The sequence below is a fragment of the Aulonocara sp. 'chitande type north' Nkhata Bay genome, linkage group LG19, assembly GCF_057382095.1.
Source record: "Aulonocara sp. 'chitande type north' Nkhata Bay isolate Kocher_YH1m ecotype deep benthic linkage group LG19, A_spYH_male_GT1.1, whole genome shotgun sequence".
Lineage (NCBI taxonomy): Eukaryota > Metazoa > Chordata > Actinopteri > Cichliformes > Cichlidae > Aulonocara > Aulonocara sp. 'chitande type north' Nkhata Bay.
The window spans coordinates 23,496,695-23,520,230 of record NC_141362.1 but is presented as its reverse complement, the minus strand read 5'-3'; the positions used below and the strand labels follow the sequence as shown (position 1 = coordinate 23,520,230).

At 40.7% G+C, this 23,536-nt stretch overlaps 1 protein-coding gene across 1 annotated transcript; it reads right to left on the bottom strand.

Moving 5' to 3' along the window:
* Positions 1-631: 631 nt before the first annotated feature.
* On the bottom strand, positions 632-18,983 carry LOC147307048 (protein FAM163A-like). Its single transcript, XM_086275451.1, has 5 exons — positions 18,601-18,983; positions 17,849-17,902; positions 7,849-7,870; positions 7,626-7,740; positions 632-6,115 (listed from the first exon to the last, which is right to left on the bottom strand). The coding sequence occupies exons 4-5, from the start codon at positions 7,716-7,718 to the stop codon at positions 5,744-5,746; spliced, it is 465 nt and encodes a 154-aa protein (XP_086131577.1). The 5' UTR covers positions 7,719-7,740; positions 7,849-7,870; positions 17,849-17,902; positions 18,601-18,983; the 3' UTR covers positions 632-5,743.
* Between the last annotated feature and the right edge of the window lie 4,553 nt (positions 18,984-23,536).

The following is a 23,536-nucleotide window of genomic DNA, read 5'->3' as shown; positions in this document are numbered from 1 at the left end:
ATGTTTTCTTAGCAGCTATTTGACCATAAAGGCCTGATTTGCACAGTCAGAGCCAGTTTCATCGTAGTGCTTAATGGATTTTGCGACTTTCAAAGTTTCCAGACTGACCTTCAGTTCTTAAAGTAATGGTGGATTATCGTTTCTCTTTACGTAGCTGATTGGTTCTTGCCTTAATATGAATTCTAACAGTTGTCAAATAAGCCTGTCAGCTGTGTACCAACCTGATTCCTGCACAACATGGTCCCAACCCCATTTAAAGGCAAGAAATGCCACAAACAAACCCTGAAAAGGCACACCTGTGAAGTGAAAACCATTGCAGCTGACTACATCATGAAGCTCATCGAGAGAAGGCCAAGAGTGTGCAAAGCAGTAATCAAGGCAAAGGGTGGCTACTTTGAAGAATCTAAAATGTAAAACATATTTTGAGTTATTTCACTTTTTTTTGTTTACTACATAATTTCATATGTGTTCATTCATAGTTTTGATGCCTTCAGTCAGAATCTACAATATAAATAGTCATGAAAATAAAGAAAAACCTAAAAATGAGAAGCTGTGTCCAGACTCTTGACGTGTACGTCTGTGGTTTTCTTTTCTTTTCTGTTTTTTTCTTCTTCTATGAACGGAAACCGATTTCATAATCCTGTGTATCTACTGTCTGAGTCACTGTGTGAAAAAGACAGACCATAAGAATATGCAGATATCTACATATTTATTCCTCCTGAAAAAAAGGAACATTATGTGAAACATTGTGGATTTTCCTCAGGTCATAGCAGAATGTGATTTTTTTAAAATACAGAAACAATAACCTGAAAATAAAAGTTAAGTTCTGACACAACAGTTGTGTTCATTATGGTGCAACAAACCTGTGAGCACAAACACTGAGCCACTGTCATCAGACTAAGGGGATATTTGTTGGGTAGGTGGCAGTGAACGCCAGTGTTCAGTGAACATCTAAACTGACAAAGACATTTAAAAATAAAAATAAAGCAGTTTACATACAATACTGTGCAAAAGTCTTAAGTCAGCACTCCATTATCTGGATTTAGCTTCTAAGGAGGCAGACTTGTTGGTATTTTTAAACCAGTTTTGAGCAATAGTCCACTCCCTGCGCCGGATCATGAGAAATTCAGAGGAATGTTTTTTAACACTGACCTATAAATTAAACAAGCATAAAAAAGGCACCTAACCCAAGCAATGAACCAGTGTCATGTCTATACGCACCAGACAAATTAGCAAAGAACCAATTATTAAATTGTATCTTTAGGCACTTTGTTATTAGAAGTCTGCTGCAAAAACATAAAAAATTATTTTCTCATGTATTTTATTGAAACTACAAAAAATGCCAAAGGTAGTTTGACTGGCTTAAAATACTATTTGTGCACAAACAAGGTGATTACCAAAGGGCGACTTCCTGAAAACTACATACCTCAGCATGATGTGCAGTGTGTCTTTGAGAAATGAGAGGAAAGAGGACAAGCAGAGGACAAAAAGAAGAAGTAGCAGTTCAATAGCAGATGAACAGTCATTTTAAAGGAAGGCAAACAGGCAGAAAAGGGTGAGATATGCTAAATTACACAAGAACTGGACTGAAAATCAGCAGAAACAGGTCATCAGGAGTTTCTACAGCGATCTGTAAAACACAGCAAGGCTCTGTCATGGTTTCGGGCTGTATTTCAGTGAACGGTGTTGGGGATTTTGTTAAAGTTGATGGAATTATGAACGCTGAAAAGTACCCTATGGTCATCAGTCATGGGTTGGACTACCGAGAGCCTGGACTTACTGCTATTACTATAACGGATCATACCTAGAGAGAATGAAATAAAAAACAGCCAACATCCAAAGAAGAGCTTTGAATGTTCTTCAAGAAGCCTGGAGAACTATTCCTGAAGACTTCTCAAAGAAATTACAAGAAAGCTGACTAAGAGCATTCAGGCTGTGTTGAAGAGTAAAAATGGTCATACCCAAAAATTCACTTTTGGGCTTGCTAGAATTTTACAAACTTTTTTCTTTGCCTTATAAACTATATTTCTGTGTATGTCGGTGTATGTTTCATGACATCCCTGCACCCATTTCCCATTTTCCTATAAAGAAATGACATGTGGCTCAAGACTTTTCCACAGTACTGCATAAAATTTAGGACGTACGTCTGAACGAGTCTGTAAGATCAAGAAAATAAGGAAATATAATGAAGCTTAGAGCTCAGTGAAAACAATGTGACATTAGAGTGAATAAATATAGTTTAGATCTTAAATAATAGCCTATGTTCAATAATACTCAACATCACTGTTTCACACATTTTCCTGTGTTTTTCACACCTCTAGCACAATTTATGTTTAAACTGAGTTGCCATTTCCACAGTTGTGTTCCTGTGCAGCTGTCAGGAGTGCACAGGAACACAGAAAGAAGCCAAAACTGAAGAGAAAAGTACTGAAATACATCTAAACCCGAACATCCCTCACAAAAAAATGACAATACTCCTTAAAAAATATATAGATTCAGGCATATACTGCAATAACACTGCATCTTATTACTGTACTGTAGCAGATATGATGGCTCATATATAGATATAAAACCTAAGCTTTAAGATCATTAAATATGGTACAGCATCTCTCTTTTCTGCTTATCGCACGTCTAAAAATCTGCTTTCACACGTCACAATCTGTAAGCACAGAAAAGGTAAATACATCAGCTTCTATGGAAGACACTGCGGAACAAACTCTCTTCAGTTTCATGGCAATTTCATGTCAGAAGTGAAAACAGAAACAGACAAAACTGACACTTTTCTCACAGACTTTCTGGTAATCTGCAAGAAGAACAAAAAAAGGCTTAAAAAGTTGTAGTTCCTTCTTCGCTCGTCAGGTCTTTCTTCTGGATAAAAACAGTTAAGCTCCATTAGTTATATAGCTGTTAGCCCTCATGTAGTGTAAGCTGCAGTGGTAAGAGGTTCACACTACCATTAACCCTTTGTGACACAGGGAAAAAGGGAGAAACTGGAGAAAAGAATAAGAATAACTGAAGTGATGCTCAAATATGGGGTTGCGCATGCCTTCTTCGTGTGTCTCAGCTCTGTCTCCTCGTCATCAGCAGTCACTTTTGATTTATTGAGTGGAAAATGCTGCTAAAAATATATTCAAAGTGCTCACACCTAACAGAAAGGTATTTATGTGGTTAATCTTAATCACATTGAGGGTGAATGATAGATGCAGCACTATATCTATGTGTGTTTATGTAACTTTGTCATTCTTCAGATTAGGCTGACATTTGTCTGCTGCCGGAAAAATGGTGGTTTTTACTAGATCCCTGCATCCAGGATGCATTTGCCAGAGAATGAGCTGAACATGAGATCATAAACTCTGTGTTCATCTAATCTAATGCAACTGAGGTCCTGAGCCATAAATAACTGCCGAATGACTTATCCGGTTGTTCAGTCTGACGTCACTAGCCGTGTCTGGGTCTAAACTCCGCTGCAGGTCCATATATCAAACGATCACTATGGCATTACTGAGAGTTGAAAAACTGTCTAAAGTCTTTCATCTTTAATAAAATGATCAGTGTTGTGCTCTACCGGGTGTAACAATTGAGTTTAACATCCAGGCATCCATGAAAACGGAATTTATGACATTTAACGGAGTTAGAAGTTAGCAGGGAGTTAGCTCGCTAGCTTCTATCTAAATAAAATATAGCATGTCCTGACTGCGGGGTTTTGGAAACAAATTCAAACGTACAGCTCTGTTATCACTTCCAACATAAATGAAGACAGAAAACTAAACAGCAGTGACGATTGTTGGGTTACTGAAGTTTGGCTAGCTGGTATATAATGATGTGCTACGTGACCGCTAGCGACACAGCTATGTTAGCATAATATAAACAAGCTAACTTTTTTTCCACTCGATAAAAGTTAACGTGAGTGTTCTTGGTGGTCAGGAACAAATGTAATCGCATGGCAGGATGCTGTAAAAGGACCAGACTTCAGCCAGGAGAACAACTGAGATAATCCATCCACAATACGAGGTCAGTCATTCATATACTGCTGCATGGGCTGGGCTGTAGCTACATCCTAAGATTTTACAAACTGAGCTTAAATAAATGATTAGTGGTAATAAAAGCCGAGGGAGGTCAACAGTGATCACTGACTGTTTTAGGAGCTTTTTGAGACTAAATAGAAGAAAATACATAACATTAAACATGTTAACAACACAAAAGCCATATTAAACGCAGACTACTTTAGACCCGGAAGTAGGATTCGTCGCGTCATCACTGAACAACCGGATAGTTGCAGAATTTGCAAATAATGTCCTGCTTTTCCACTGAGTTTAATAAAACATGTTTGTAATTTAGTACTAAGCCTTTTCTTGTCTAACTGAATGCATTTTTTCTCTATAAATTACATAATTACATTCACAAAACTTCACAGAAATTAAAAAACAAATTCTATATGTCACAATTTTTTAATGACTTAGGCTACGTTCACACTGCAGGCGAAAGCGCATCAAATCCGATTTTTTTGACCCTATGCGACCCATATCCGATCATGCTATGACAGTGTGAACGGCGCAAATCCGATATTTTCAAATCCGATCTGGGTCACTTTCGTATGTGGTACCGAATCCGATACATATCCGATGTTTTAGAAAGCGACTGCTGTTTGAACGGTCAAGTCGCATTAAATCCGCCTTTTACGTCACCGACACAAGACTGAAGCCAATTATCAGCGCCAGAGAAGCGCCCGAGAAGACATCGCGAACGCTTCCTGGCCATCCAGTGTAGATGTCAGTGAAACTGTTGGGAAGACAACGTAAACATTTTATTTGTACTGTATAATCTGCAGATTCTGACAGAAATCTGCAGCTATCTTTGAAGCACCGCTCCTCTCTTAAACAGCAATAAGGATCATTATTAGGTTATTTACATTATTATGTAAATAACAAAATAACTTAAAGCAAAAATTGGGAAACGAAGTCCGAAGTCTGCATATTAAGGGCCATCAGTCAAACAATACTGTTGCTCTGGGTCTAAACAGAGCGCGTTGTGTGTGACATCTTCTTTTGCGCATGCGGGCCGCTTTGAGCGTTCACACTAGAGCGCGTTTGCTGTCGCATTTTATTTGTAGTGTGAACGAGCAGACAAAAAAAATCGGATTTGATCAAAAAATCGGAATTGAGCATTAAGACCTGCAGTGTGAACGTAGCCTAAATGACTTTAACGCCCCAAAACCTCGCCTGTTTTTCTACCTGGGGACTGTCTGAGCTTACTCTGTACTAAAAGCTTTGTTATGTGTCCCTGATCATATGTAACCTGAATGACTTCATTGCCCCAGATGCATTTATAGAGTGTGTAGACTAGCTCCAACCTTTGAGCCATTTACTAAAAACACTATCATGTGTGACCGGGCTCAATGAGATGCTAACTGTAATGGTACTTATACATTTTATAGCTTTTGTTTAAGTAAAAGTCGTACTAAGATTAAAATATGAGTTTTTTTAAAGAGTAATGTGGCCAATTTTATGTAATATTTCCCTGCTGCAGATCATGCCCAGATTTGTCACCCACCATGGGGCTCTATCAGTAGGCTTAGTTTATGGGTCACTTCCCTTCAAATTATGTGGGCATGTATAGTAATATGGGCATGTGTGTATAATTGTGCTGTCCTCTAATCAATTACCTGAAGTTAGTCTCAAACAAAAGGGCATGTGCTAGACGCTGTAGGTGTGTGTGTGTGTGTGCCTGTACAGTGAAGCAAAGGTCAGACGTCAGTGCTGTAGGAGCGCGGCGGGGGAGGAAACGTGTCCGAGGGACTGCAGTAGCTCAGAGGGGAGGAGCTCTGAGGGTGAACCGACAGGGGAAGAGATACAGACGGGTTCTCGTAGTAAGTATGGAAGCCGAGACGCTCCCCTCCGTTACGCATGTCGTCTGTGAGTCCCGAGCGCAGGGTGTACGGTGAACAGCTGGGGCAGTGGTGAGAACCCGAATCCAGCTGATCCAGAGAGACGGGGGTGATGGCAGTGCCGTCCATGGCGAGGGCGTTGCAGGCGTTGCATGGAAAGTGAGCGAGAGGATCCGGTCCTGCCATGGAGGCCACGTCCACCTCAGAATCATTTTTCTTACAGCAGTAATACTGCAGGAGGATGACAAAGAAGGCACCAGGGTGTGAGCAAGAAGAACAAGGGTTTGGATGTCTTCTTAAACATTCTGTGATTCTGATTGCTTTATCACAGCAAAATAAAGTTGTGACATCAAAATCAAAATATGAACAGTGACAAACAAAATTCAGTTTAACATGGTGGGAATACTTAGAAGTAGTTTTTTTTCAGAGGCAGGTGAAAAGACTGACAGTATACTCAGACAGCTGTCACTAGGCTTTGGAAGGGCAGTCTGCACTGTGCTTTGTGCAAATGTTGAACCACTGACTGCTCTGGCCACCACATCTGCTTTTATTGTAACCAGATCCAGCTGTGACTTGGTACTAGAGTGCTATGTTACATAAATGAGACAGAATGTGGAAAACCATGTTAAGGTGGCAGACAATTAGACTGGGTTATGGCTCAGTCTCACTAGATTAAAAATAGGACTGCAACATCCTCGAGTTGCCCGGTGACTGAAGTGAATTTTTGGCAAATTTAGGGAACGATTGGAAGTAGGTCGCCTCCAGGTTGAGCGCTCGACAACCTCAATCTCACAGCAACCACTTTTGCTTGTTTGTTTGATTGTTTCTATTTTAACTATTGCAATATGACTGAAGCCTAGAATTTACTCTGTTGTGGACATGGACAATGACAGCTGGACGGTCAGACAGCTGAGTACTCGTCCCTGTTACTACTTTTTGAAGTCTGCCAACTTGGTTGGTGGTCTGGTGATTTAAATTTCTTGTTTTTTTACTCTATAATTGTCTGTCTTTACCTTACTGGCTGACTGTTGCTTTAAATTGGCACTATGTAAATAAAATTGCATTGAAATGAATTTTATATCTTAATTTTTAAACGCACACAGATTGCAATCAGCTAAATCAATATGTGGCAACAAGTGCAACTAGTCTGCAATGGGTCTCTTTGGATAAGGTGACTTCATCCAGCTGGTTACCAACTTGTTTGTTTGGCAACCAGCTCTGCCTTGTGGTTATATTTATTAATAAAAGCAAGTGGCTAGCGTCTATGATATTTTGCTAGTAAATTAAAATCCTGGACACAACACTATGTGTGGAAACCTTTCTGTTTCAAGCCTGAGAAGTTCAGTCTGGACTCTGATTGCAATTTAATGCGAATTTCCAATTAGTGTGAATTACTGTGCATGTAGATGGCAACAGATTTGCAGTAATTTATCACAGTATTATATCAAACAGATAGCAAGTAACTGCCAACTTGACCCTACTTAATTGCAGACTAATAGCAGACTGTGTCAATTTGCCATTTTTTCACTGGCTTTTAAGATGCCAGCTGAGTGCGAGTGGTGCCCATCTTTGAAGCAAGTATTTCAAAGACAATAAGACTGCAAGTTCATTGCACACGGTCACAAACTAGATTAGTTAGTTGAGTTTGTTAAGCCAGTAAACATCAGTAATGTAAAAAGAGCTTTTGGGTGAAGAGCAAACTGCCTAAAAGACCAAGAAACATGAACGTGCACAGTAATACCTGGAGTCTACAGTAACAGAGAACTGCTACAATGCACAGCAGTATCACTCCGGCAAGTATTCCTCCGGTTATGACAATAGTTCCCGCTGACATCCGACCAGCTCTCCATCAAACCCTTCACACAGAATCAACAAAGACAGAAAAGAGGCGAAAATGAGTCAAGAATTACATTTGGATTTCAGTAATGTTAGAATAACTTCCGCAGAATATTTAGCATACTTACGTCCAGCAAAGGTTTCTAATGCCTGAAAAAATAACCAAAATAGGCTGGATTAGTGTATTTATATGCCATTATTATACAATTGCAACTGATAAAAATGCACAAATGCCATTCTTCCAAAATAAAAGTCCTTCTGGGTTTTCATGATGTAAAAAAGCAAAGCTGCTTTGCTTCGAGCAAATATGATTCAAACGATTCTGTTTCTGATTGAATCAAATGACAAACTCTGGAACAGGAAACATTTATAAGACTATTTACTCTTTACAAACTGTATTTGCCAGAAGTCTGTCCATACCCCAAACTAGGTCTACTTACATCGTTATTGGGTTCAAATAGTGAGATTTTTTTTGTCATATTTTCGCTGAGCTGCAGTTGATTATCACCATACAGGGAGTGCAGAATTATTAGGCAAGTTGTATTTTTGAGGAATAATGTTATTATTGAACAACAACCATGTTCTCAATGAACCCAAAAAACTCATTAATATCAAAGCTGAATGTTTTTGGAAGTAGTTTTTAGTTTTAGCTATTTTAGGGGGATATCTGTGTGTGCAGGTGACTATTACTGTGCATAATTATTAGGCAACTTAACAAAAAACAAATATATACCCATTTCAATTATTTATTTTTACCAGTGAAACCAATATAACATCTCCACATTCACAAATATACATTTCTGACATTCAAAAACAAAACAAAAACAAATCAGCGACCAATATAGCCACCTTTCTTTGCAAGGACACTCAAAAGCCTGCCATCCATGGATTCTGTCAGTGTTTTGATCTGTTCACCATCAACATTGCGTGCAGCAGCAACCACAGCCTCCCAGACACTGTTCAGAGAGGTGTACTGTTTTCCCTCCTTGTAAATCTCACATTTGATGATGGACCACAGGTTCTCAATGGGGTTCAGATCAGGTGAACAAGGAGGCCATGTCATTAGTTTTTCTTCTTTTATACCCTTTCTTGCCAGCCACGCTGTGGAGTACTTGGACGCGTGTGATGGAGCATTGTCCTGCATGAAAATCATGTTTTTCTTGAAGGATGCAGACTTCTTCCTGTACCACTGCTTGAAGAAGGTGTCTTCCAGAAACTGGCAGTAGGACTGGGAGTTGAGCTTGACTCCATCCTCAACCCGAAAAGGCCCCACAAGCTCATCTTTGATGATACCAGCCCAAACCAGTACTCCACCTCCATCTTGCTGGCGTCTGAGTCGGACTGGAGCTCTCTGCCCTTTACCAATCCAGCCACGGGCCCATCCATCTGGCCCATCAAGACTCACTCTCATTTCATCAGTCCATAAAACCTTAGAAAAACCAGTCTTGAGATATTTCTTGGCCCAGTCTTGACGTTTCAGCTTGTGTGTCTTGTTCAGTGGTGGTCGTCTTTCAGCCTTTCTTACCTTGGCCATGTCTCTGAGTATTGCACACCTTGTGCTTTTGGGCACTCCAGTGATGTTGCAGCTCTGAAATATGGCCAAACTGGTGGCAAGTGGCATCTTGGCAGCTGCACGCTTGACTTTTCTCAGTTCATGGGCAGTTATTTTGCACCTTGGTTTTTCCACACGCTTCTTGCGACCCTGTTGACTATTTTGAATGAAACGCTTGATTGGTCGATGATCACGCTTCAGAAGCTTTGCAATTTTGAGACTGCTGCATCCCTCTGCAAGATATCTCACTATTTTTGACTTTTCTGAGCCTGTCAAGTCCTTCTTTTGACCCATTTTGCCAAAGGAAAGGACGTTGCCTAATAATTATGCACACCTGATATAGGGTGTTGATGTCATTAGACCACACCCCTTCTCATTACAGAGATGCACATCACCTAATATGCTTAATTGGTAGTAGGCTTTCGAGCCTATACAGCTTGGAGTAAGACAGCATGCATGAAGAGGATGATGTGGACAAAATACTCATTTGCCTAATAATTCTGCACTCCCTGTATTTTTGCAGGGTACTGTGCATAAATAGGATATCACAAATTCTAATTTTGACATTTGCTTTTTAGGGATAAAACAAGAGAGTAGTTGTATTTTTAAACATTGGCACATGAAGGGTAGCTGTTTAGCACTGCATGCTGTCTTAATGCTGAGCTCATCCCCTCCCAGCTTCTGCTCAACACTCAGTGAACTAACATGAGAGGAATGCTGAGCTGCAATACTGAACTATTTCTTTCATTTGTAACCCATCTGCAGGCTATAGCCTCCAGGCTAATGTTTTTTTGTTTTTTTAATTTTCAGAGGTTAAGTGCTCAGAGCAAAAATAATCTTTTCAAGGCGCCGTCAGGTCTGAATTCCAACAAACCAACCGAACACACACATAAGAAGACAGCGGGAGAATGTAAGGAGGTAGGAAACCATAGCAGGCCTGAGGACTGTTACTCTCAAAATCACCTCTCTTTGGAACTCCTGCAGGTAGAAAAAGAGGCTTCTGTCAGGAGGAAATGTTTGGCATGAGAAACGCTACATAGCAGCTGTTGTGCTATGCCGCTGATAATTTCTATGATTCTGTAATTATGTAATTTATATTCAACCAAGCAACTGTTTAGCCCATAAATACAGTGTAGTTATATAATGTGTGGCTTTTAAAAATTAAATAACACACGTGGTTGCCTAAAATGTCTAAAAGTAGTTTATAAAATACACCCCCAGGCCACATTTTAAGCTGCTTGTTAATACAAATCAGCCACTCAGGTGGGAGCAGCCCAATGCATTGCAGCTCAAGTCTGAAGAAGTGCTTAGTTGATTTCAGAGCTCAGAGGAGAATGGCCAGACTGCTTCATATTGATAGGAAGGCAACTTAGAAAAGTACATTTATAACGACAAAGGTATGCAAATGAGTATCTGTGAAGGGATAATACATCAAATCCTTGAAGCAGTGTGTGTGGTCTTCTGTTGTAGCAGCAGTAGACCACACCCACTGCCACTCCTGCCATCTAAAGAACAGGAAACTAAGGCTACAATTCACCAAAATTAGCCAATAAAACACTGGAAAATGTTACCTGCTCTGCTGATTTCTGTAAGTAATTAGAATAACAGGTTGAGAACTTGGTATAAACAACATGAAAGCACAACAGTTCCAGCTGCTGCTGGTGATGTAAAAGGTTGGAAGTCTTTGGGGCCCTTAGTGCCAGTCAAGCATTGTTTAAACACCACTCCATACACAAGTGTTGTCCCTGACTATGTCCATCCTAGTATGACCACAGTGTACCCATCCTCTGATGGTTGCTTCCAGCAGGATAGCACGCCATGTCACAAAGCTCAAATCATCTCAAACTACTTTCTTGAAAATGACAGTAAGTTCACTGCTCTCAAATGGCCTCCACAGTCACCTGATTTCAGTTCAATAGAGCAACTTTGGGATGGAGTGGAATGGAAGATTGATATCACGAATGTGCAAGCAATATTTCTGCAGCAAATGCATAATGCTATCACGTCAAACCAAAGCCTCTGAAGAATGTTTCCAGCATCCAGTTGAATCTATGCCATGAAGAATTAAGTCAGCTCTGAATGCAAAAAGGAGTAAAGCCACATGTACCTAATGAAGTGGCTGGTGGGTTTGTATTACAGCCGCTATTTCATGACAAAGAATCTGTTCTTTCTATATAACCCATAAATAGGCATATAAAGGAATGAATCACGCTCACTCCAGAATACTTAAAACAACTGGGAGCTGTTTTGAATTGAAAAATAACACTCAACGTGTGGTTGAATTAATCTGCTGAATGCAGCAGCACATTCTCTGCATGCTAATAATATGTGTGGCATTTCATACAAGTATGTGCAGCACAGTTTCAGGATAATAATAATAATAATACATTCAAGCGATATGTCGCTTGTCCTTTTTTTACTGTGACAGCTTCAAAATCACCTCTCACTGCTGCGCTGATAGCTGCCACCATGAAATCTCCTGGATATTATCAGGGCATACTGTCACATGAACCCAATTCCTCTCCCCTTTTCTTTGCTTTGCAGGTAAATAACCTTAAGCAAACCGATCTGATTGACACTGAGACACAAAAGAACCAAAGCAGTGTAAAGAAATAAAAGAAAAGAAATAAATCAATGCAGATGCACGTATATTTATCTCCAAAGCGCACAGCAAATTTACTGTCTCGCCTCAAAAAGATCTGCTTCTAAACAAGCCTGTCTAGAGAAAGCACTAAATTAGCTGCGTGCGAGCGATAAAGAACCCCGTGTGTGTGTGTGTGTTGATGTCTTAATTTCATTTTACTGGCAGTGACATCAAAATACTAAATAAACAAACAACCACGGCGCAGAATACCCAAATTAATCCGCTCAGAGAGTGACCTCTTATATCAGCTTTTAAATTTCATGATTTCGACATTAATTTAGACAAATTTGCATGGCTGCGTTCGGGCAGAAATATTCATTTTAGGCACTGCCATTATAGTAATTACAACACCAGAAGACTCTATTTATCTACCGTTCAACTTGATTAACTAAAACATCCAGATATTTCTCACTGGAGTAACAGCATTTAATTATGCCAATTAAATGGATTCAAACAAACAAAAAAACCCAACTTCCCTTTATATTAATGCACGTTTGTGAAAGCTGTGAGCTTTCTAAAGAAGTAATTTGCAGTTAATTTACATTTCATTGACTAATTAATAGATTTAACTGTTCTGGGATTTGATATTTTGACATCTGGTAAATCTCAGCAGGAAGGTTAAATAAAAAGAATAGTTCATAATTGGGTGGCTTGGTCAGCTGCCAGCGAGCGGTTTTGCTGCTCTGTCCCTTTGTTTGTCCGATGTATCATTAATGAGGTTAATGACCCTGAACAATGAATAAACTTGAATCTCTATTTTAAATAGATGGTACAATCACATAAAGCACTAGATCTCTTTCATTATATGTGCGGCCTGAAATGAGTATGTGAGCCTCCCTCTCAGAGAGCGCCCTTCTGCAGTATCTTCCATTGCGTCATCGTACTAAATTATATACACCATGGACCGCGATAATGTCGTTAAAAGCGATGTGAAGTCTCTTTTGCTCCCCATTTCTCCATCCCCTCCCCGTCTAGCTCACAATCTCATGTCTCCTTACTCCTCTTTGTGCATCTTATCTTTTCTTCATTCTCTTTGTTTCTCATTTACTCTTTGAAGAATATCCTACTTTTTCCAACATGCCATACATCATTCCGGGCTCAGGCTATCGACTTAAATGTAAGACCTGTGTGCAACTACTGTGGCACATGCATGCAAAATTCATAACCTTCTCTGAAATATATCAACAAAGGCGCAGCAATGGAATCTTTCTAGAAAGAAAAACAAGTCACTTTGACTAACACGCGACCAAATTATGCTAGAGAGGGAGCGCTGAGGTAAAGCCTCAGATTAGAGAGTTTCCAGTAGACTGGAGAGACAAACATGCCAAGTGACAGAGGTTGGAAGACTCAACTTTAATGCTGTCATCTTATCCAACACAATTCATGTACGACTCCCAGTGGGTTCAGAGCTGTCTGATTTAGCTGGGAAGCACACACACACACACACTCATAATACCACATAAAACCCTTAGATTTAACTGTGGTCTGAAAGAAGGATCTGCCACAATCCTGTCAGTGGCTGACTTGGACAAGTGACACTGAAGAAGGGGGATGAAGCTGTCTCAGAGGAGCCAACAGGCATCTGATTTCCACAACACAGAAGCTACATAAAGTCATTATGTGTACCAGTCCCAGATGACCTGCACACTCTAGTTATACAAAGTGTATCTGTCAAGTCAGCTTCAATAACAGAAAGAAAGGATCCACTTCCTTACTGTACAAAAAGCAGCGCTGAAGGAAATGTAAATCCCTGAGATTTGCAGGGATTTTGAGAGTTGCCAAGAAATGATGTAAAGTATATGTGCAAATGAGAGACAGGGAGGCTCTTAAGCAGTCAGCAACATTGTCACTCTTGACTCAAAACACTGAGCATCTAGCAGGGTTGGGCAAAAATTCAATTTTGGCTTCAGCTCATTATTATTTTCACTGTCAATTAATTTGTACCGAGAGAAGAGAGCAGGTGGAGGAAAACCTGGGGAGGTGACGATATGCACTGGAGAGAAGAGGACTGAAAGTCGGAAGAAGCATGAAAGATTATGTCTGATTGAGAGGGAGACAGGTGTAAGACTGAATCTTCAAGCAGTAGATGTAGAGAAGGTTGATGAGCTTAAATATCTGGGGGTCCGCCATCCAGCGAAAAGTGTAACGGAGAGGGGAAAAGAGTGCAAGCACGGTGGAGTGTGTGGAGATGAGTGTCAGGGATGATTTGTGACAGAGGGATAGCAGCAAGAGTGAAAGGGAAGGTTTACAAAACAGTACGGAGACATGCTATGAGGTATGGTTTGGAGATGGTGGGACTGACACAAAGTGTAGAAGTGAAGGAGGACACGGAGTAGGTTGGTGTGACAGTGGGGGATGCTAGGGACAGGCAGAGAATTCACTGTGGCGACCACCTGCTTCTCATCAGCAGTGATGATTCTTGGCTCACAGGTTGGCTGAGTTTTAAAGAGAAGTTTGTGCTTGATTTGAGGTTCATAGTGCTGCCGCAAATAGGCACATACAACAGGTAAAAACAGGACTTCCAATTAATGATCTAAACATAGCAGCAGTGCTGGAAGGGTTCAGAGGTGCACAAGGAGAAACCTCGATGGGACAAAATTTAAATCAGGTCATGCTTTTTGCTTTATATTGGACACACTGTTAGATTTCATTTATTATGAATGATCTTAGGCATCAAGAATTTGTCCTTGGTGGTTTTCTAAAATTTCTGCCATCTTCTGGGAATTCTCTGACATTTTTGTAGACGATTTGATTAATTGATTAATCAGAAAGAACATAGAGAGATGACTTTATTGAACATCCAAGTCTCAAAATCTGTGAGCATAAAAAAAAAAAAAAATCTTTACCAGATAGTTGACTTTGAAAGAAAAAGACTCAGAAAGAAAAATTCAACCACAATACCACAACTTTATTGATCCTTTGGGAAGTTATTCTTATATTTCGAGCGAACGCATCTGTATGGAAACAGCCAGCAAGTTGACTCAACTGTCTGAATTTTGGAGTCTGGGTTAATGATACAGCAGATAAAGTCAACAATCGCAGGTTGGGAACCTTCCTCATAGAAAATACAAGGCATTGAGTTGCTATAGTCTCTGACTGGCCTCCTCTTCTTCTCTACTTGTGAAAAGCCATTAAAGACCAAGAAAACGGGAATTCTTGCATGCAAAGACAATAAATCATCAACTTTAACACAAATACACATGCTAAGAAAAACTAAATCTGTTATACTGCATTACACCATATTTACCCTGATGTTATATTCGTCTCTAGGATATACTTTATAATTAGTATTACTTAAAAATCACATTAGCCTTGCTGTATCACAGATAAGAAAAGTGGCTCTTCTTCTTCTTGTTCTGCTTTTTTCTCCTCTCCCTCCCTTTTTCGTTCACATACAACATGCACATGAAGAGTTCATTAGAAAGATGATTAAACCTTTGTTCATGCTACCACAAAATCCTCTCATTTCGACCTCCGCAATGTTAGAAACGCTGAGAGAGGTGAAGAGGTTTCACACTCCACTTGCAGAACTATATTTAGCAGTTTTGCCATCTCTTAACACAGTGAAAAGCACGAGATGAGAGGCAGAAGAGAGAGGTGTCATATTTTAATTCGTTTTCTCTGCGGGAAATGAAACGATCCTCGCATACAGCTGCATGCAAATGAACACGCACGCACCCACAACCAAAAACACCCCTGATCGAATGCTGAAGAGGTAAAAAACACCACTTCCCTCAGAACTTTCATGTGGGACGATGTGGTGATGATTAGTGTTGTGAAGCTGGGAGGTTCTTCTCCCATGTGATGCCTGAGTGAACTGTGGAAATTAGAGAAGCTATGACAGGAAACTTTAATTAGAAAACTCTCTGCTATACAGTAAAGCAGTGGATGACGGCAGATCATTAGATGAAAAGTGATCCCGTATCTGTTCAGTCAATCTGAAGCTAAAAGGAAAATTAGCTTAGGTTTGCAGCAAAGGCTGGAAATGGGGAGGAAATTTAATTCGTTCAGTTCAATTCAGTCTATTTATATAGTTCCAAATCACAACAGCACCTTACTGTATACATTATTTCAATTGCTTTATGTGGTAAGGTAAAGACCCTGCAATATTAGATAGAAAGCCCAACAATCACACAACCCCCTGTAGCCAAGCAGTAGGCCACAGTAGGAAGGAAAAACTCCCTTTTAAGAGGAAGAACGAGATGCAGGGAGGGGCAGAGTGGGCGTGAGCACAAAAGGCAACCTACAGGAGAGAGAGTAAAGCATGTGGCTTAGTTATTTTGAAGATAACAAAACCTGCATACCAGTATTACCAGGACTGCTTAACAGGGACTTTGTGTTAAATCTATACTGTATAAGTGTCATAACCACACCTCTGAAAACGTATGCTAAAACTTGAAGTGCACTTCCCTAGAAATGTTACTACACAACTATCGTGATCTGTCCACTTCTGTCGATTTCTCCTATCCATTTATGGTTGCTTGTTTGAGTGGATTAGTGAAAGATTAATATAAATTATGTATCATTGAAAGGACAGACTTGAATGTTAGGCTAGTTCATGGGTAGCACTGCCCAAATTAGATGAGTTTAAGTATCAGGGGGTCTTTTTCATGAAAGAATGAATACTATGTCACTCTCTTGTGGTGAACAAAGACCTGAGCCTGAAAGCAAAGAGCTGCAACTATTCAATATCAAAAGGAGCCAGATGTGGTGGTTTGGGCATCTGTCCAGGACATTTCTTTGGTCCCTCCCAAGTGAGGTGCTTCGGGCATGTCTTACTGGAAGGAAGCCCAGGGGCAAACCCAGGACATGATGTAGAGATTATATCTCTCGACTGGATTGGGAACGCCCTGATGTCCTTCCAGATGAGCCAGAGATGCATCCAGCATCAGAAGATGGATGAATGGATGTCTAACTGCTCAAAACTTATATACATATCATTGAAAAACTACTAAAGCTACTACTACTACTACTACTACTACTATGTCAGAAAGGCGGTATGCAAGATTTTCAATATATGCCTTTTAAGTTCTTATTTAATAAGAGCTAGAAGATATGGATAAGGGTTAGCATGTGGTTAATTTTTTATAAATAAAGAGATGAGTTTACAAATGGAGAAAGGAAGAAAGAGAGAATGAAAGGGAGGGATCAAACGGGAGAGTAGGGAAGCAGGAGAAGGTGGCAGTGCCTGAGTGGCTGAATGATATACCCACTCTTAAATAATGATATGAATATTTCGTTGAGGTGGCCTTCAACTTTGCGCCGCAAATCACAGCAGGTCCTTGCAATTTTAAAGCCCCGGGGCTTCAATTATTCAGGTATCATTCCTTTAACAATATTTTTCCATCACAGGACAATTTAGCCAGGTAGTAAAATCGGGGACTTTTCTGCCTTGTCTGCCTCTGAAAGCACTCATCTCAGCGTGTGAGGAGAGGAACACATCCACATCTAAGACAGAAACACCCACTATCAGAAGGGTGCAGAAGGGAACAAAGGCAGCCAGAGGGAGGAAGGTGGTGTGTGTGTGCTAGATTTCATTATGAAATACTCAGAAAATGAGTCTCAGAAATACACTTTTTTCCTTATGACTGTTGCGTTTGATGCGGTTACCGCATGTCCTAATTACCTCATTGTCAATTATTTTTTGCATTACTTATGACTGAATGCATCTCAGGGGTTCTGGGGATGAATTTCTTTCAGAGTATGCCAAAAAAAGGAGGGAGGGGGGTTATACAGAAATCCAAGTACACTCTTGAGATCAGAATTGAAGATCCACAGCAAGAGCAGAAACACAACTTTCCTTTGCACAGTTTGCCCAGAGGTTCAGAATAGAGATCAGAGGCACTGCACGAACTTGTGGCCAAAGGTTTACAGTGCTGGCTTCCTGTAACAAACAGTGCCAGAGACATAGCTGTACCAAAAGCACCCTTACCTTTAGAAGTCAGCATCTGGGGGAGAGCATTCTCTGCTGTGCTGCAAATCCCCCCTGGAAAACCCCAAAAAAGACCTGACATCAGTTATAACAATGATTTCAAGAGATGCCTCAGGGCCCCAGCATGTGATGTGGTCAGCACTGCGGCTACAGTAAATGAACGAGTTTGTCTCAAAGTGGGGATGGATCTGTCTGCATTCCCATCAAAAATCCACTCATCCATCAATTTTCACATCATTAATCGCTCACACAATCACTGACACATTTTGCCCCCTGTCAGTGCTCATATTACCTCATAAGACATATGGAAGTTGTCATAATCGTGCAAATTAAAGCACATTTTCTGGTCATTCACGCCACAATAACCTCTGACATCTTTTTCATCCTAGTCCAATGCAATCAGACAACTGTGCGCAAAATTACTAGAAAGAGCTGTGAGATAGATGTTAAACCCTCTAAAAATAAAAATCGATTTTACTCACCTTACTGTCCACATCATTTCAAGTAACGTCTAAACTACTACTACAGTAGAGGCGATTTTTCTTTTTCTTTTTTGGGGGGCGAAATAAAATTGAAAATCCTTACTTTTACGATATAAACACATCTAATGCTTTAACCGAATTGGCGGCTGGAGGTCAATTTAACAGCTGTTACATCACTGATTAGCCTCATTTTACTCAATTAAGCAGATAAATTAATGCGCACAGCTGTTAAGGGGCGCGCGGATGACTGTAAATCCAGTCATGCCCTACCTTTTCGGACTGAATGTCTCAGCAACCTGTTAGAGAGACGTTTCTTTTCTTTTCTTCCCTTCTTCTTATTTGCACCACTGTCGGTCCGGTGTTACGCGGCTCCACAGACAATAAAGTCCAGTGATTTCCTCTCCAGCACCGGTCATTAAAGGTGCCCGGAGCCCCCCTGTGCTGGCTCTACAACCGGAATCATCACGTCATTATCCGCCGTTGGTTATCCCCTCTTGACCACGGTTTTACTCACAGCATGGAGCCAGTGAGGGCCTGTGGGAAATCTCATGGCATCCGACCGCTCTGTGAAGCGCTAAAGACGGATGAGACCAGGCGGCAGTCCGGCTGCAGAGTGTCACCGCTCGGCATGGCCGCGTTTTCAGCGAGGTTCTCTGGGGGCGTTTCGGCACCTGCTACCGCCGTGCCCGGTGGGGCGGGGTAGAAAGAACAGTGGGAAGAGTGAGACTGTGTCAGCTGTACCGTGTGATATCATTTTACAGGACGGTGGAAGGGGTGGTGATGGTAGTGGTGGGGGGCAGAGGGTCGTCACCAGTATGACATGAAAGCGTAAAACGGGTGCATGATATACTCGGCTGCAGTGGGAGAGGTACACACGGACTCTGCGGAATCCAAAGGACATCCAAAACATGTCATGCCACTTGTCTCAGTAAGTCATAAGCTTGAAAGAATCCAGAAAACCAACCCGCCATATCATGTCTACACAGGATTGGAGATATTTTGACAGGAAAATCTCCCCAGTAAAAAAAGAAAAGTTGTGGGGAAAGAAGAGGTTAAAAGGCTGAGTGACAGACAGACACACACACACACACACACACACACACACATTAAGACTGTAAAAAAATCTCTTCTGAATTGAAGCTGCCCCTGGATCTGATTAATGTGCAGCAACTATATAGCAAATATAGAGGTCATACTCAAGGGTGAGCGGTGACCTTGCTTCAGTGCTCCACTTTTACTTTCCTCTCTGGTTAAGGACTACAAAATGCAACAAGTAGGTTACAGGCTACACAAAACAGCTACTAAAAAAACTCGAGCCACTATTTGTGCTGTCCTTGGTGCTGAAGTCGACTATAAGCAAAACAGAGGGCAGGGTGATACGCAGCTAAAGGACTGTTCCATAAATCTCATCGTCATCCTTTTATGTCCCTCAAGCAGCTGCAGACAACTCTCTCAAATGACTTGAGCAAACAAGGTCCATCTTGACAGTAATATCCACATAGCATACACTGTGTGCATAAATATTTGGAAAGTGTTCTGCATTGAGTATTCTAGTCTTACCACCTGCGCAGAGAGATTTAAAAAATCTTTTAAAAGACGTACGATAGGAGGTTAGATCCACAAATATGTTATTCTAAACTATTGGCTCACACGGTGTTTAACAAAGCAGTGAACACTCTTCTCATCAGTGTTTCATAGAGAGTCAAGCTCTCTGAGTGACCTTTTTACAACCATGATGTTAGCCTTGTTCCACCAGCACTGCATAATTTGTCGCCCCTAATCTAATTTTATTAAAATCTGTATTTTCTTTATGTTATTTTTGAAATCCTATTAAGGTTTGTATAGCTTTGGCATGTTTCCATATGAAAAATAGATTTAATTCACACTGAAAAGTCAGAAAATGTAAATAAATAAATAAATAAATAAAAATAAGTCTTTCATATAGATGCAATGCCCTTGAAATAGCTGAATTATTTAGGCATGCTCGGTGGATAGTCCATGTTTTGCTGCAAATATTCAACAGGATTGTACATAAAAGAGAGAGAATGTTTACAAGTTGAGGCATCATTATTGACCAAGGAATACCTCACGACAGATTTTTGGTCAAAGGTTTTATAAACAGCCTTTGGAAGGTTGTGGTTGCTGCTTCAGTGAAATCTGATCACAAACAGATGGAGAGAAAAAAGCGACTCCACAGATGCTTTAATATTGATAACTGAACACCTAATACTTACGCATGTGTATATTCAGTTTTGGATACAGCGAGCTCATTGCATTTATTCAACAATACATTTAATCCCGAGGAGTACAATTTGCCTAATAATTGTGTGTGCAGTATAATGAGGAGATTTAGTCTGGCTAAACTCTTCTAAGTATAATCTTGATCCCGAAAATGGCTCTTCAGCATTTCTCTGCTTCTCTGTCTCTCCCTGGCTAAGTTAAGCTAGCTTTGTAGCACGCGGCTGATGAAGGCAGGCCAGTGGGGAGCGCTGAGATTACTGCTCAAATTGAATAAAGGAGTCGACACATTACAGCAGCTTAGATGATACACCCCACTGCACTGATTAACTCAAAACAAGCCCAGTGTTATACACGGGAAACAGAAACACACATAAACACAAAGCCCACAAGCCATGCGCATAAACCTGGCCAGCCCCCCTCTTTAACACCATTTTTTCCTGCATTTACCTTCTCTCATTTTCTCTCTGCTACACACACACGGCTCACAACCGCTCGCCGTGGCCTCTGCCTCATGACTTGAGTTCATTACTGCCTTGGCAGGAGTCCTCCTATGAAATTAGAATGACAACAGGAATGACACAGAGTGTAGCAGTGGAAAGTTTACACAGGGTGAAATCGAAAGAGAGTGTGTGCGTGTGCGCACGTTAAACAAATCTAATCTAATCGTCTCCGATTCATGGGCAAGCTTGTCTGCATGCATTTGTGATACACTTCCTCTTTGCGTATGTACCCAGGCTAGGAGATGGAGACAGAGAGCAGATGAGACAGAATGGCTTCTGACAGGAGAGCACAGCATGAGCACAACTCTCTGGGACAAAGTCGCAAAGCCTTTCTCAGCAGGACCACCAGCTACTGTTGACAGTGCCGGCTGAGTTTATTTGCTGGTAGTACAACTTGTGACACAGTTACATAGCCCAAAGGCTGATTTAGAACTTTCTTAACCAAAGAAGCACTGGGAAGCTGCTGGTCTCCATGGTTAGACACCAAGGAAAGGCTACTTATCCAGTTCCTCAAAAGCAAAAGACACTAGCAGTGAATGAGCAGATTGGATGCTGCATATATGCCTTGTTTCCGCTGCAAATTTTACCCCAGCTTCATGGTTGGTCTAGAAACAAGTTGTTAGAAATGTCATCCTTTATTTGTGTAGCATTTAAAGATAAAGACAAATACATTTTTACCCAGGCGAGCAGTATTGAATGGCTGTCATTTGTTTGCCTACTTTGTATCACTGAGACTCTAGACTTTGGTCTAAATTTGCAGTACTTTATACATTTTCCTGGCCTGAAAAGTGAAGCCGGTGCAGAAGCATAGGGTGACTCCTTTGAGTGTAAAATTAAGACACCAGAATGGGGAAGAAAGGGGATTTAAGGGACTTGGTTGTTAGTGTAAGACAGGCTGGTCGGAATATTTCAGAAACTGTCATGGTTGTTTGGAAAAATTCCAAACAACCCTGTCTAGGGTTTAAACAAAAAAACAAAAAACAGTTTATGTCAGGGGTCAGAGAGGAATGGCCAGCCTGCTTTGAGCCGAAATGGAGGCAACAGTAGCTTAAATAATCATTTATAACAACCAAGGTATGCAGAAGAGTGTCTATGAATGCACAACAAGTCTAATCTTAGAGCAGATGAGCTACAGCAACGGAGGACAACTCTGGGTGCTGCTACAGGAAACTGAGGCTACAGTTTCAATGGCTTTAACAAAACTGGACTCTAGAAGCCTGGAAAACATTGGCTTGTCTGATCTGTCTGAAGGTTGCGTCATTGTGACACATTTAGATGGCAGGTGTATAAACACTGGTGGTGTAAACAATGCTAGCGGTGGTGTAATGGTGTGTGAGATATTTCTTTGGCATATTTTGGGTCCCTTAGTACCAGCTGAACATCGTTTAAGTCCCACAGCGTACCTGAGTATTGCGGCTGACCGCAGTACACCCATCTCCTGTTGGCTGCTCCCAGCTCTTTAACACACCATGTCACAGAGCTCAAATCTGATTTCCTACACATGAAACCGTGTAACCAAATAGCCTCCAGAGTCACCAGATCTCAACAAAATACAATAGAGCACATTTGGGAAGTAGTGGAACGGGAGATTCGCATGCTGGATGTGCAGCTAACAAATCTGCAGCGACTATGTGATGCTGCCATGTCAATATGGACCAAAAGCTGTGAGGAATGTTTCCAGCACCATAAAAGAATTAAGAAAGCTCTAAAGGCAAAAGAGGGACCAACCCAGTACTAGCAAGGTGTACTCAATGAAGTGCCCAGTGATTATATGACAGCAACCATATGTATGTGTTTCACTGCAGGTGCAAACTTGCATGTGACAAATAAAGGTTTGATTGATTGATTGATTTGATTGAACTATTAGTTTGTTATAAAGTACAGAATGTTCAAAATGAGATTATTTTGGCTAATCCGTTTAATATTTACAAAAAACCCCCAAAAAACCCCACTTTAAGTGTCTGGCCTTCTTTAAGTTGCTTGAAGACGTTTCACCTCTCATCCGAGAAACTTCTCCAGACCCCCAAAAACACTTTCCTGTAAGCCTCAATTGAATTTTGATTTGATTTCTAATTAGGTCATTTTTGCATGCTGGTAGAGCAAATTAAGCTGTGCACATGGTAAAAATTATCCTCAGAACGTTAGCACTGCTCCTGTGAGCAGACTGGCTTTGTAGCGTCTATATTAAGTCAAAGCGCTGTTTGTCTCAGAGGCTACACTGCAGGGTAAGATGTGTTTTTTTGTTGTTGTAGTTGTTTTTCATGACAACTGTGAACAAAACACATCACATGGAATCTGGTCTTTTCTTAGTCCTGAAGTGGGCCACTTCTATATGTGGTCCCAAAAGAGATACTTTCTTTCCTCTCCTCAGTCTGAACAGTCAAATAAGAAATCATGAGACTTTAATGTCATTTGTCTAACCGGAGTGTGCTCTCTATCCAAACCAGAGTCACTAACATATCTGT

Excerpts from the sequence above, each read along its gene's own strand:
- LOC147307048 (XM_086275451.1), bottom strand. The coding sequence starts at position 7,718 with ATGTCAGCGGGAACTATTGTCATAACCGGAGGAATACTTGCCGGAGTG. Across the intron at positions 6,116-7,625 it reads TCTGTTACTGTAGACTCCAG|TATTACTGCTGTAAGAAAAA; the intron begins GTATTACTGTGC and ends ATCCTCCTGCAG.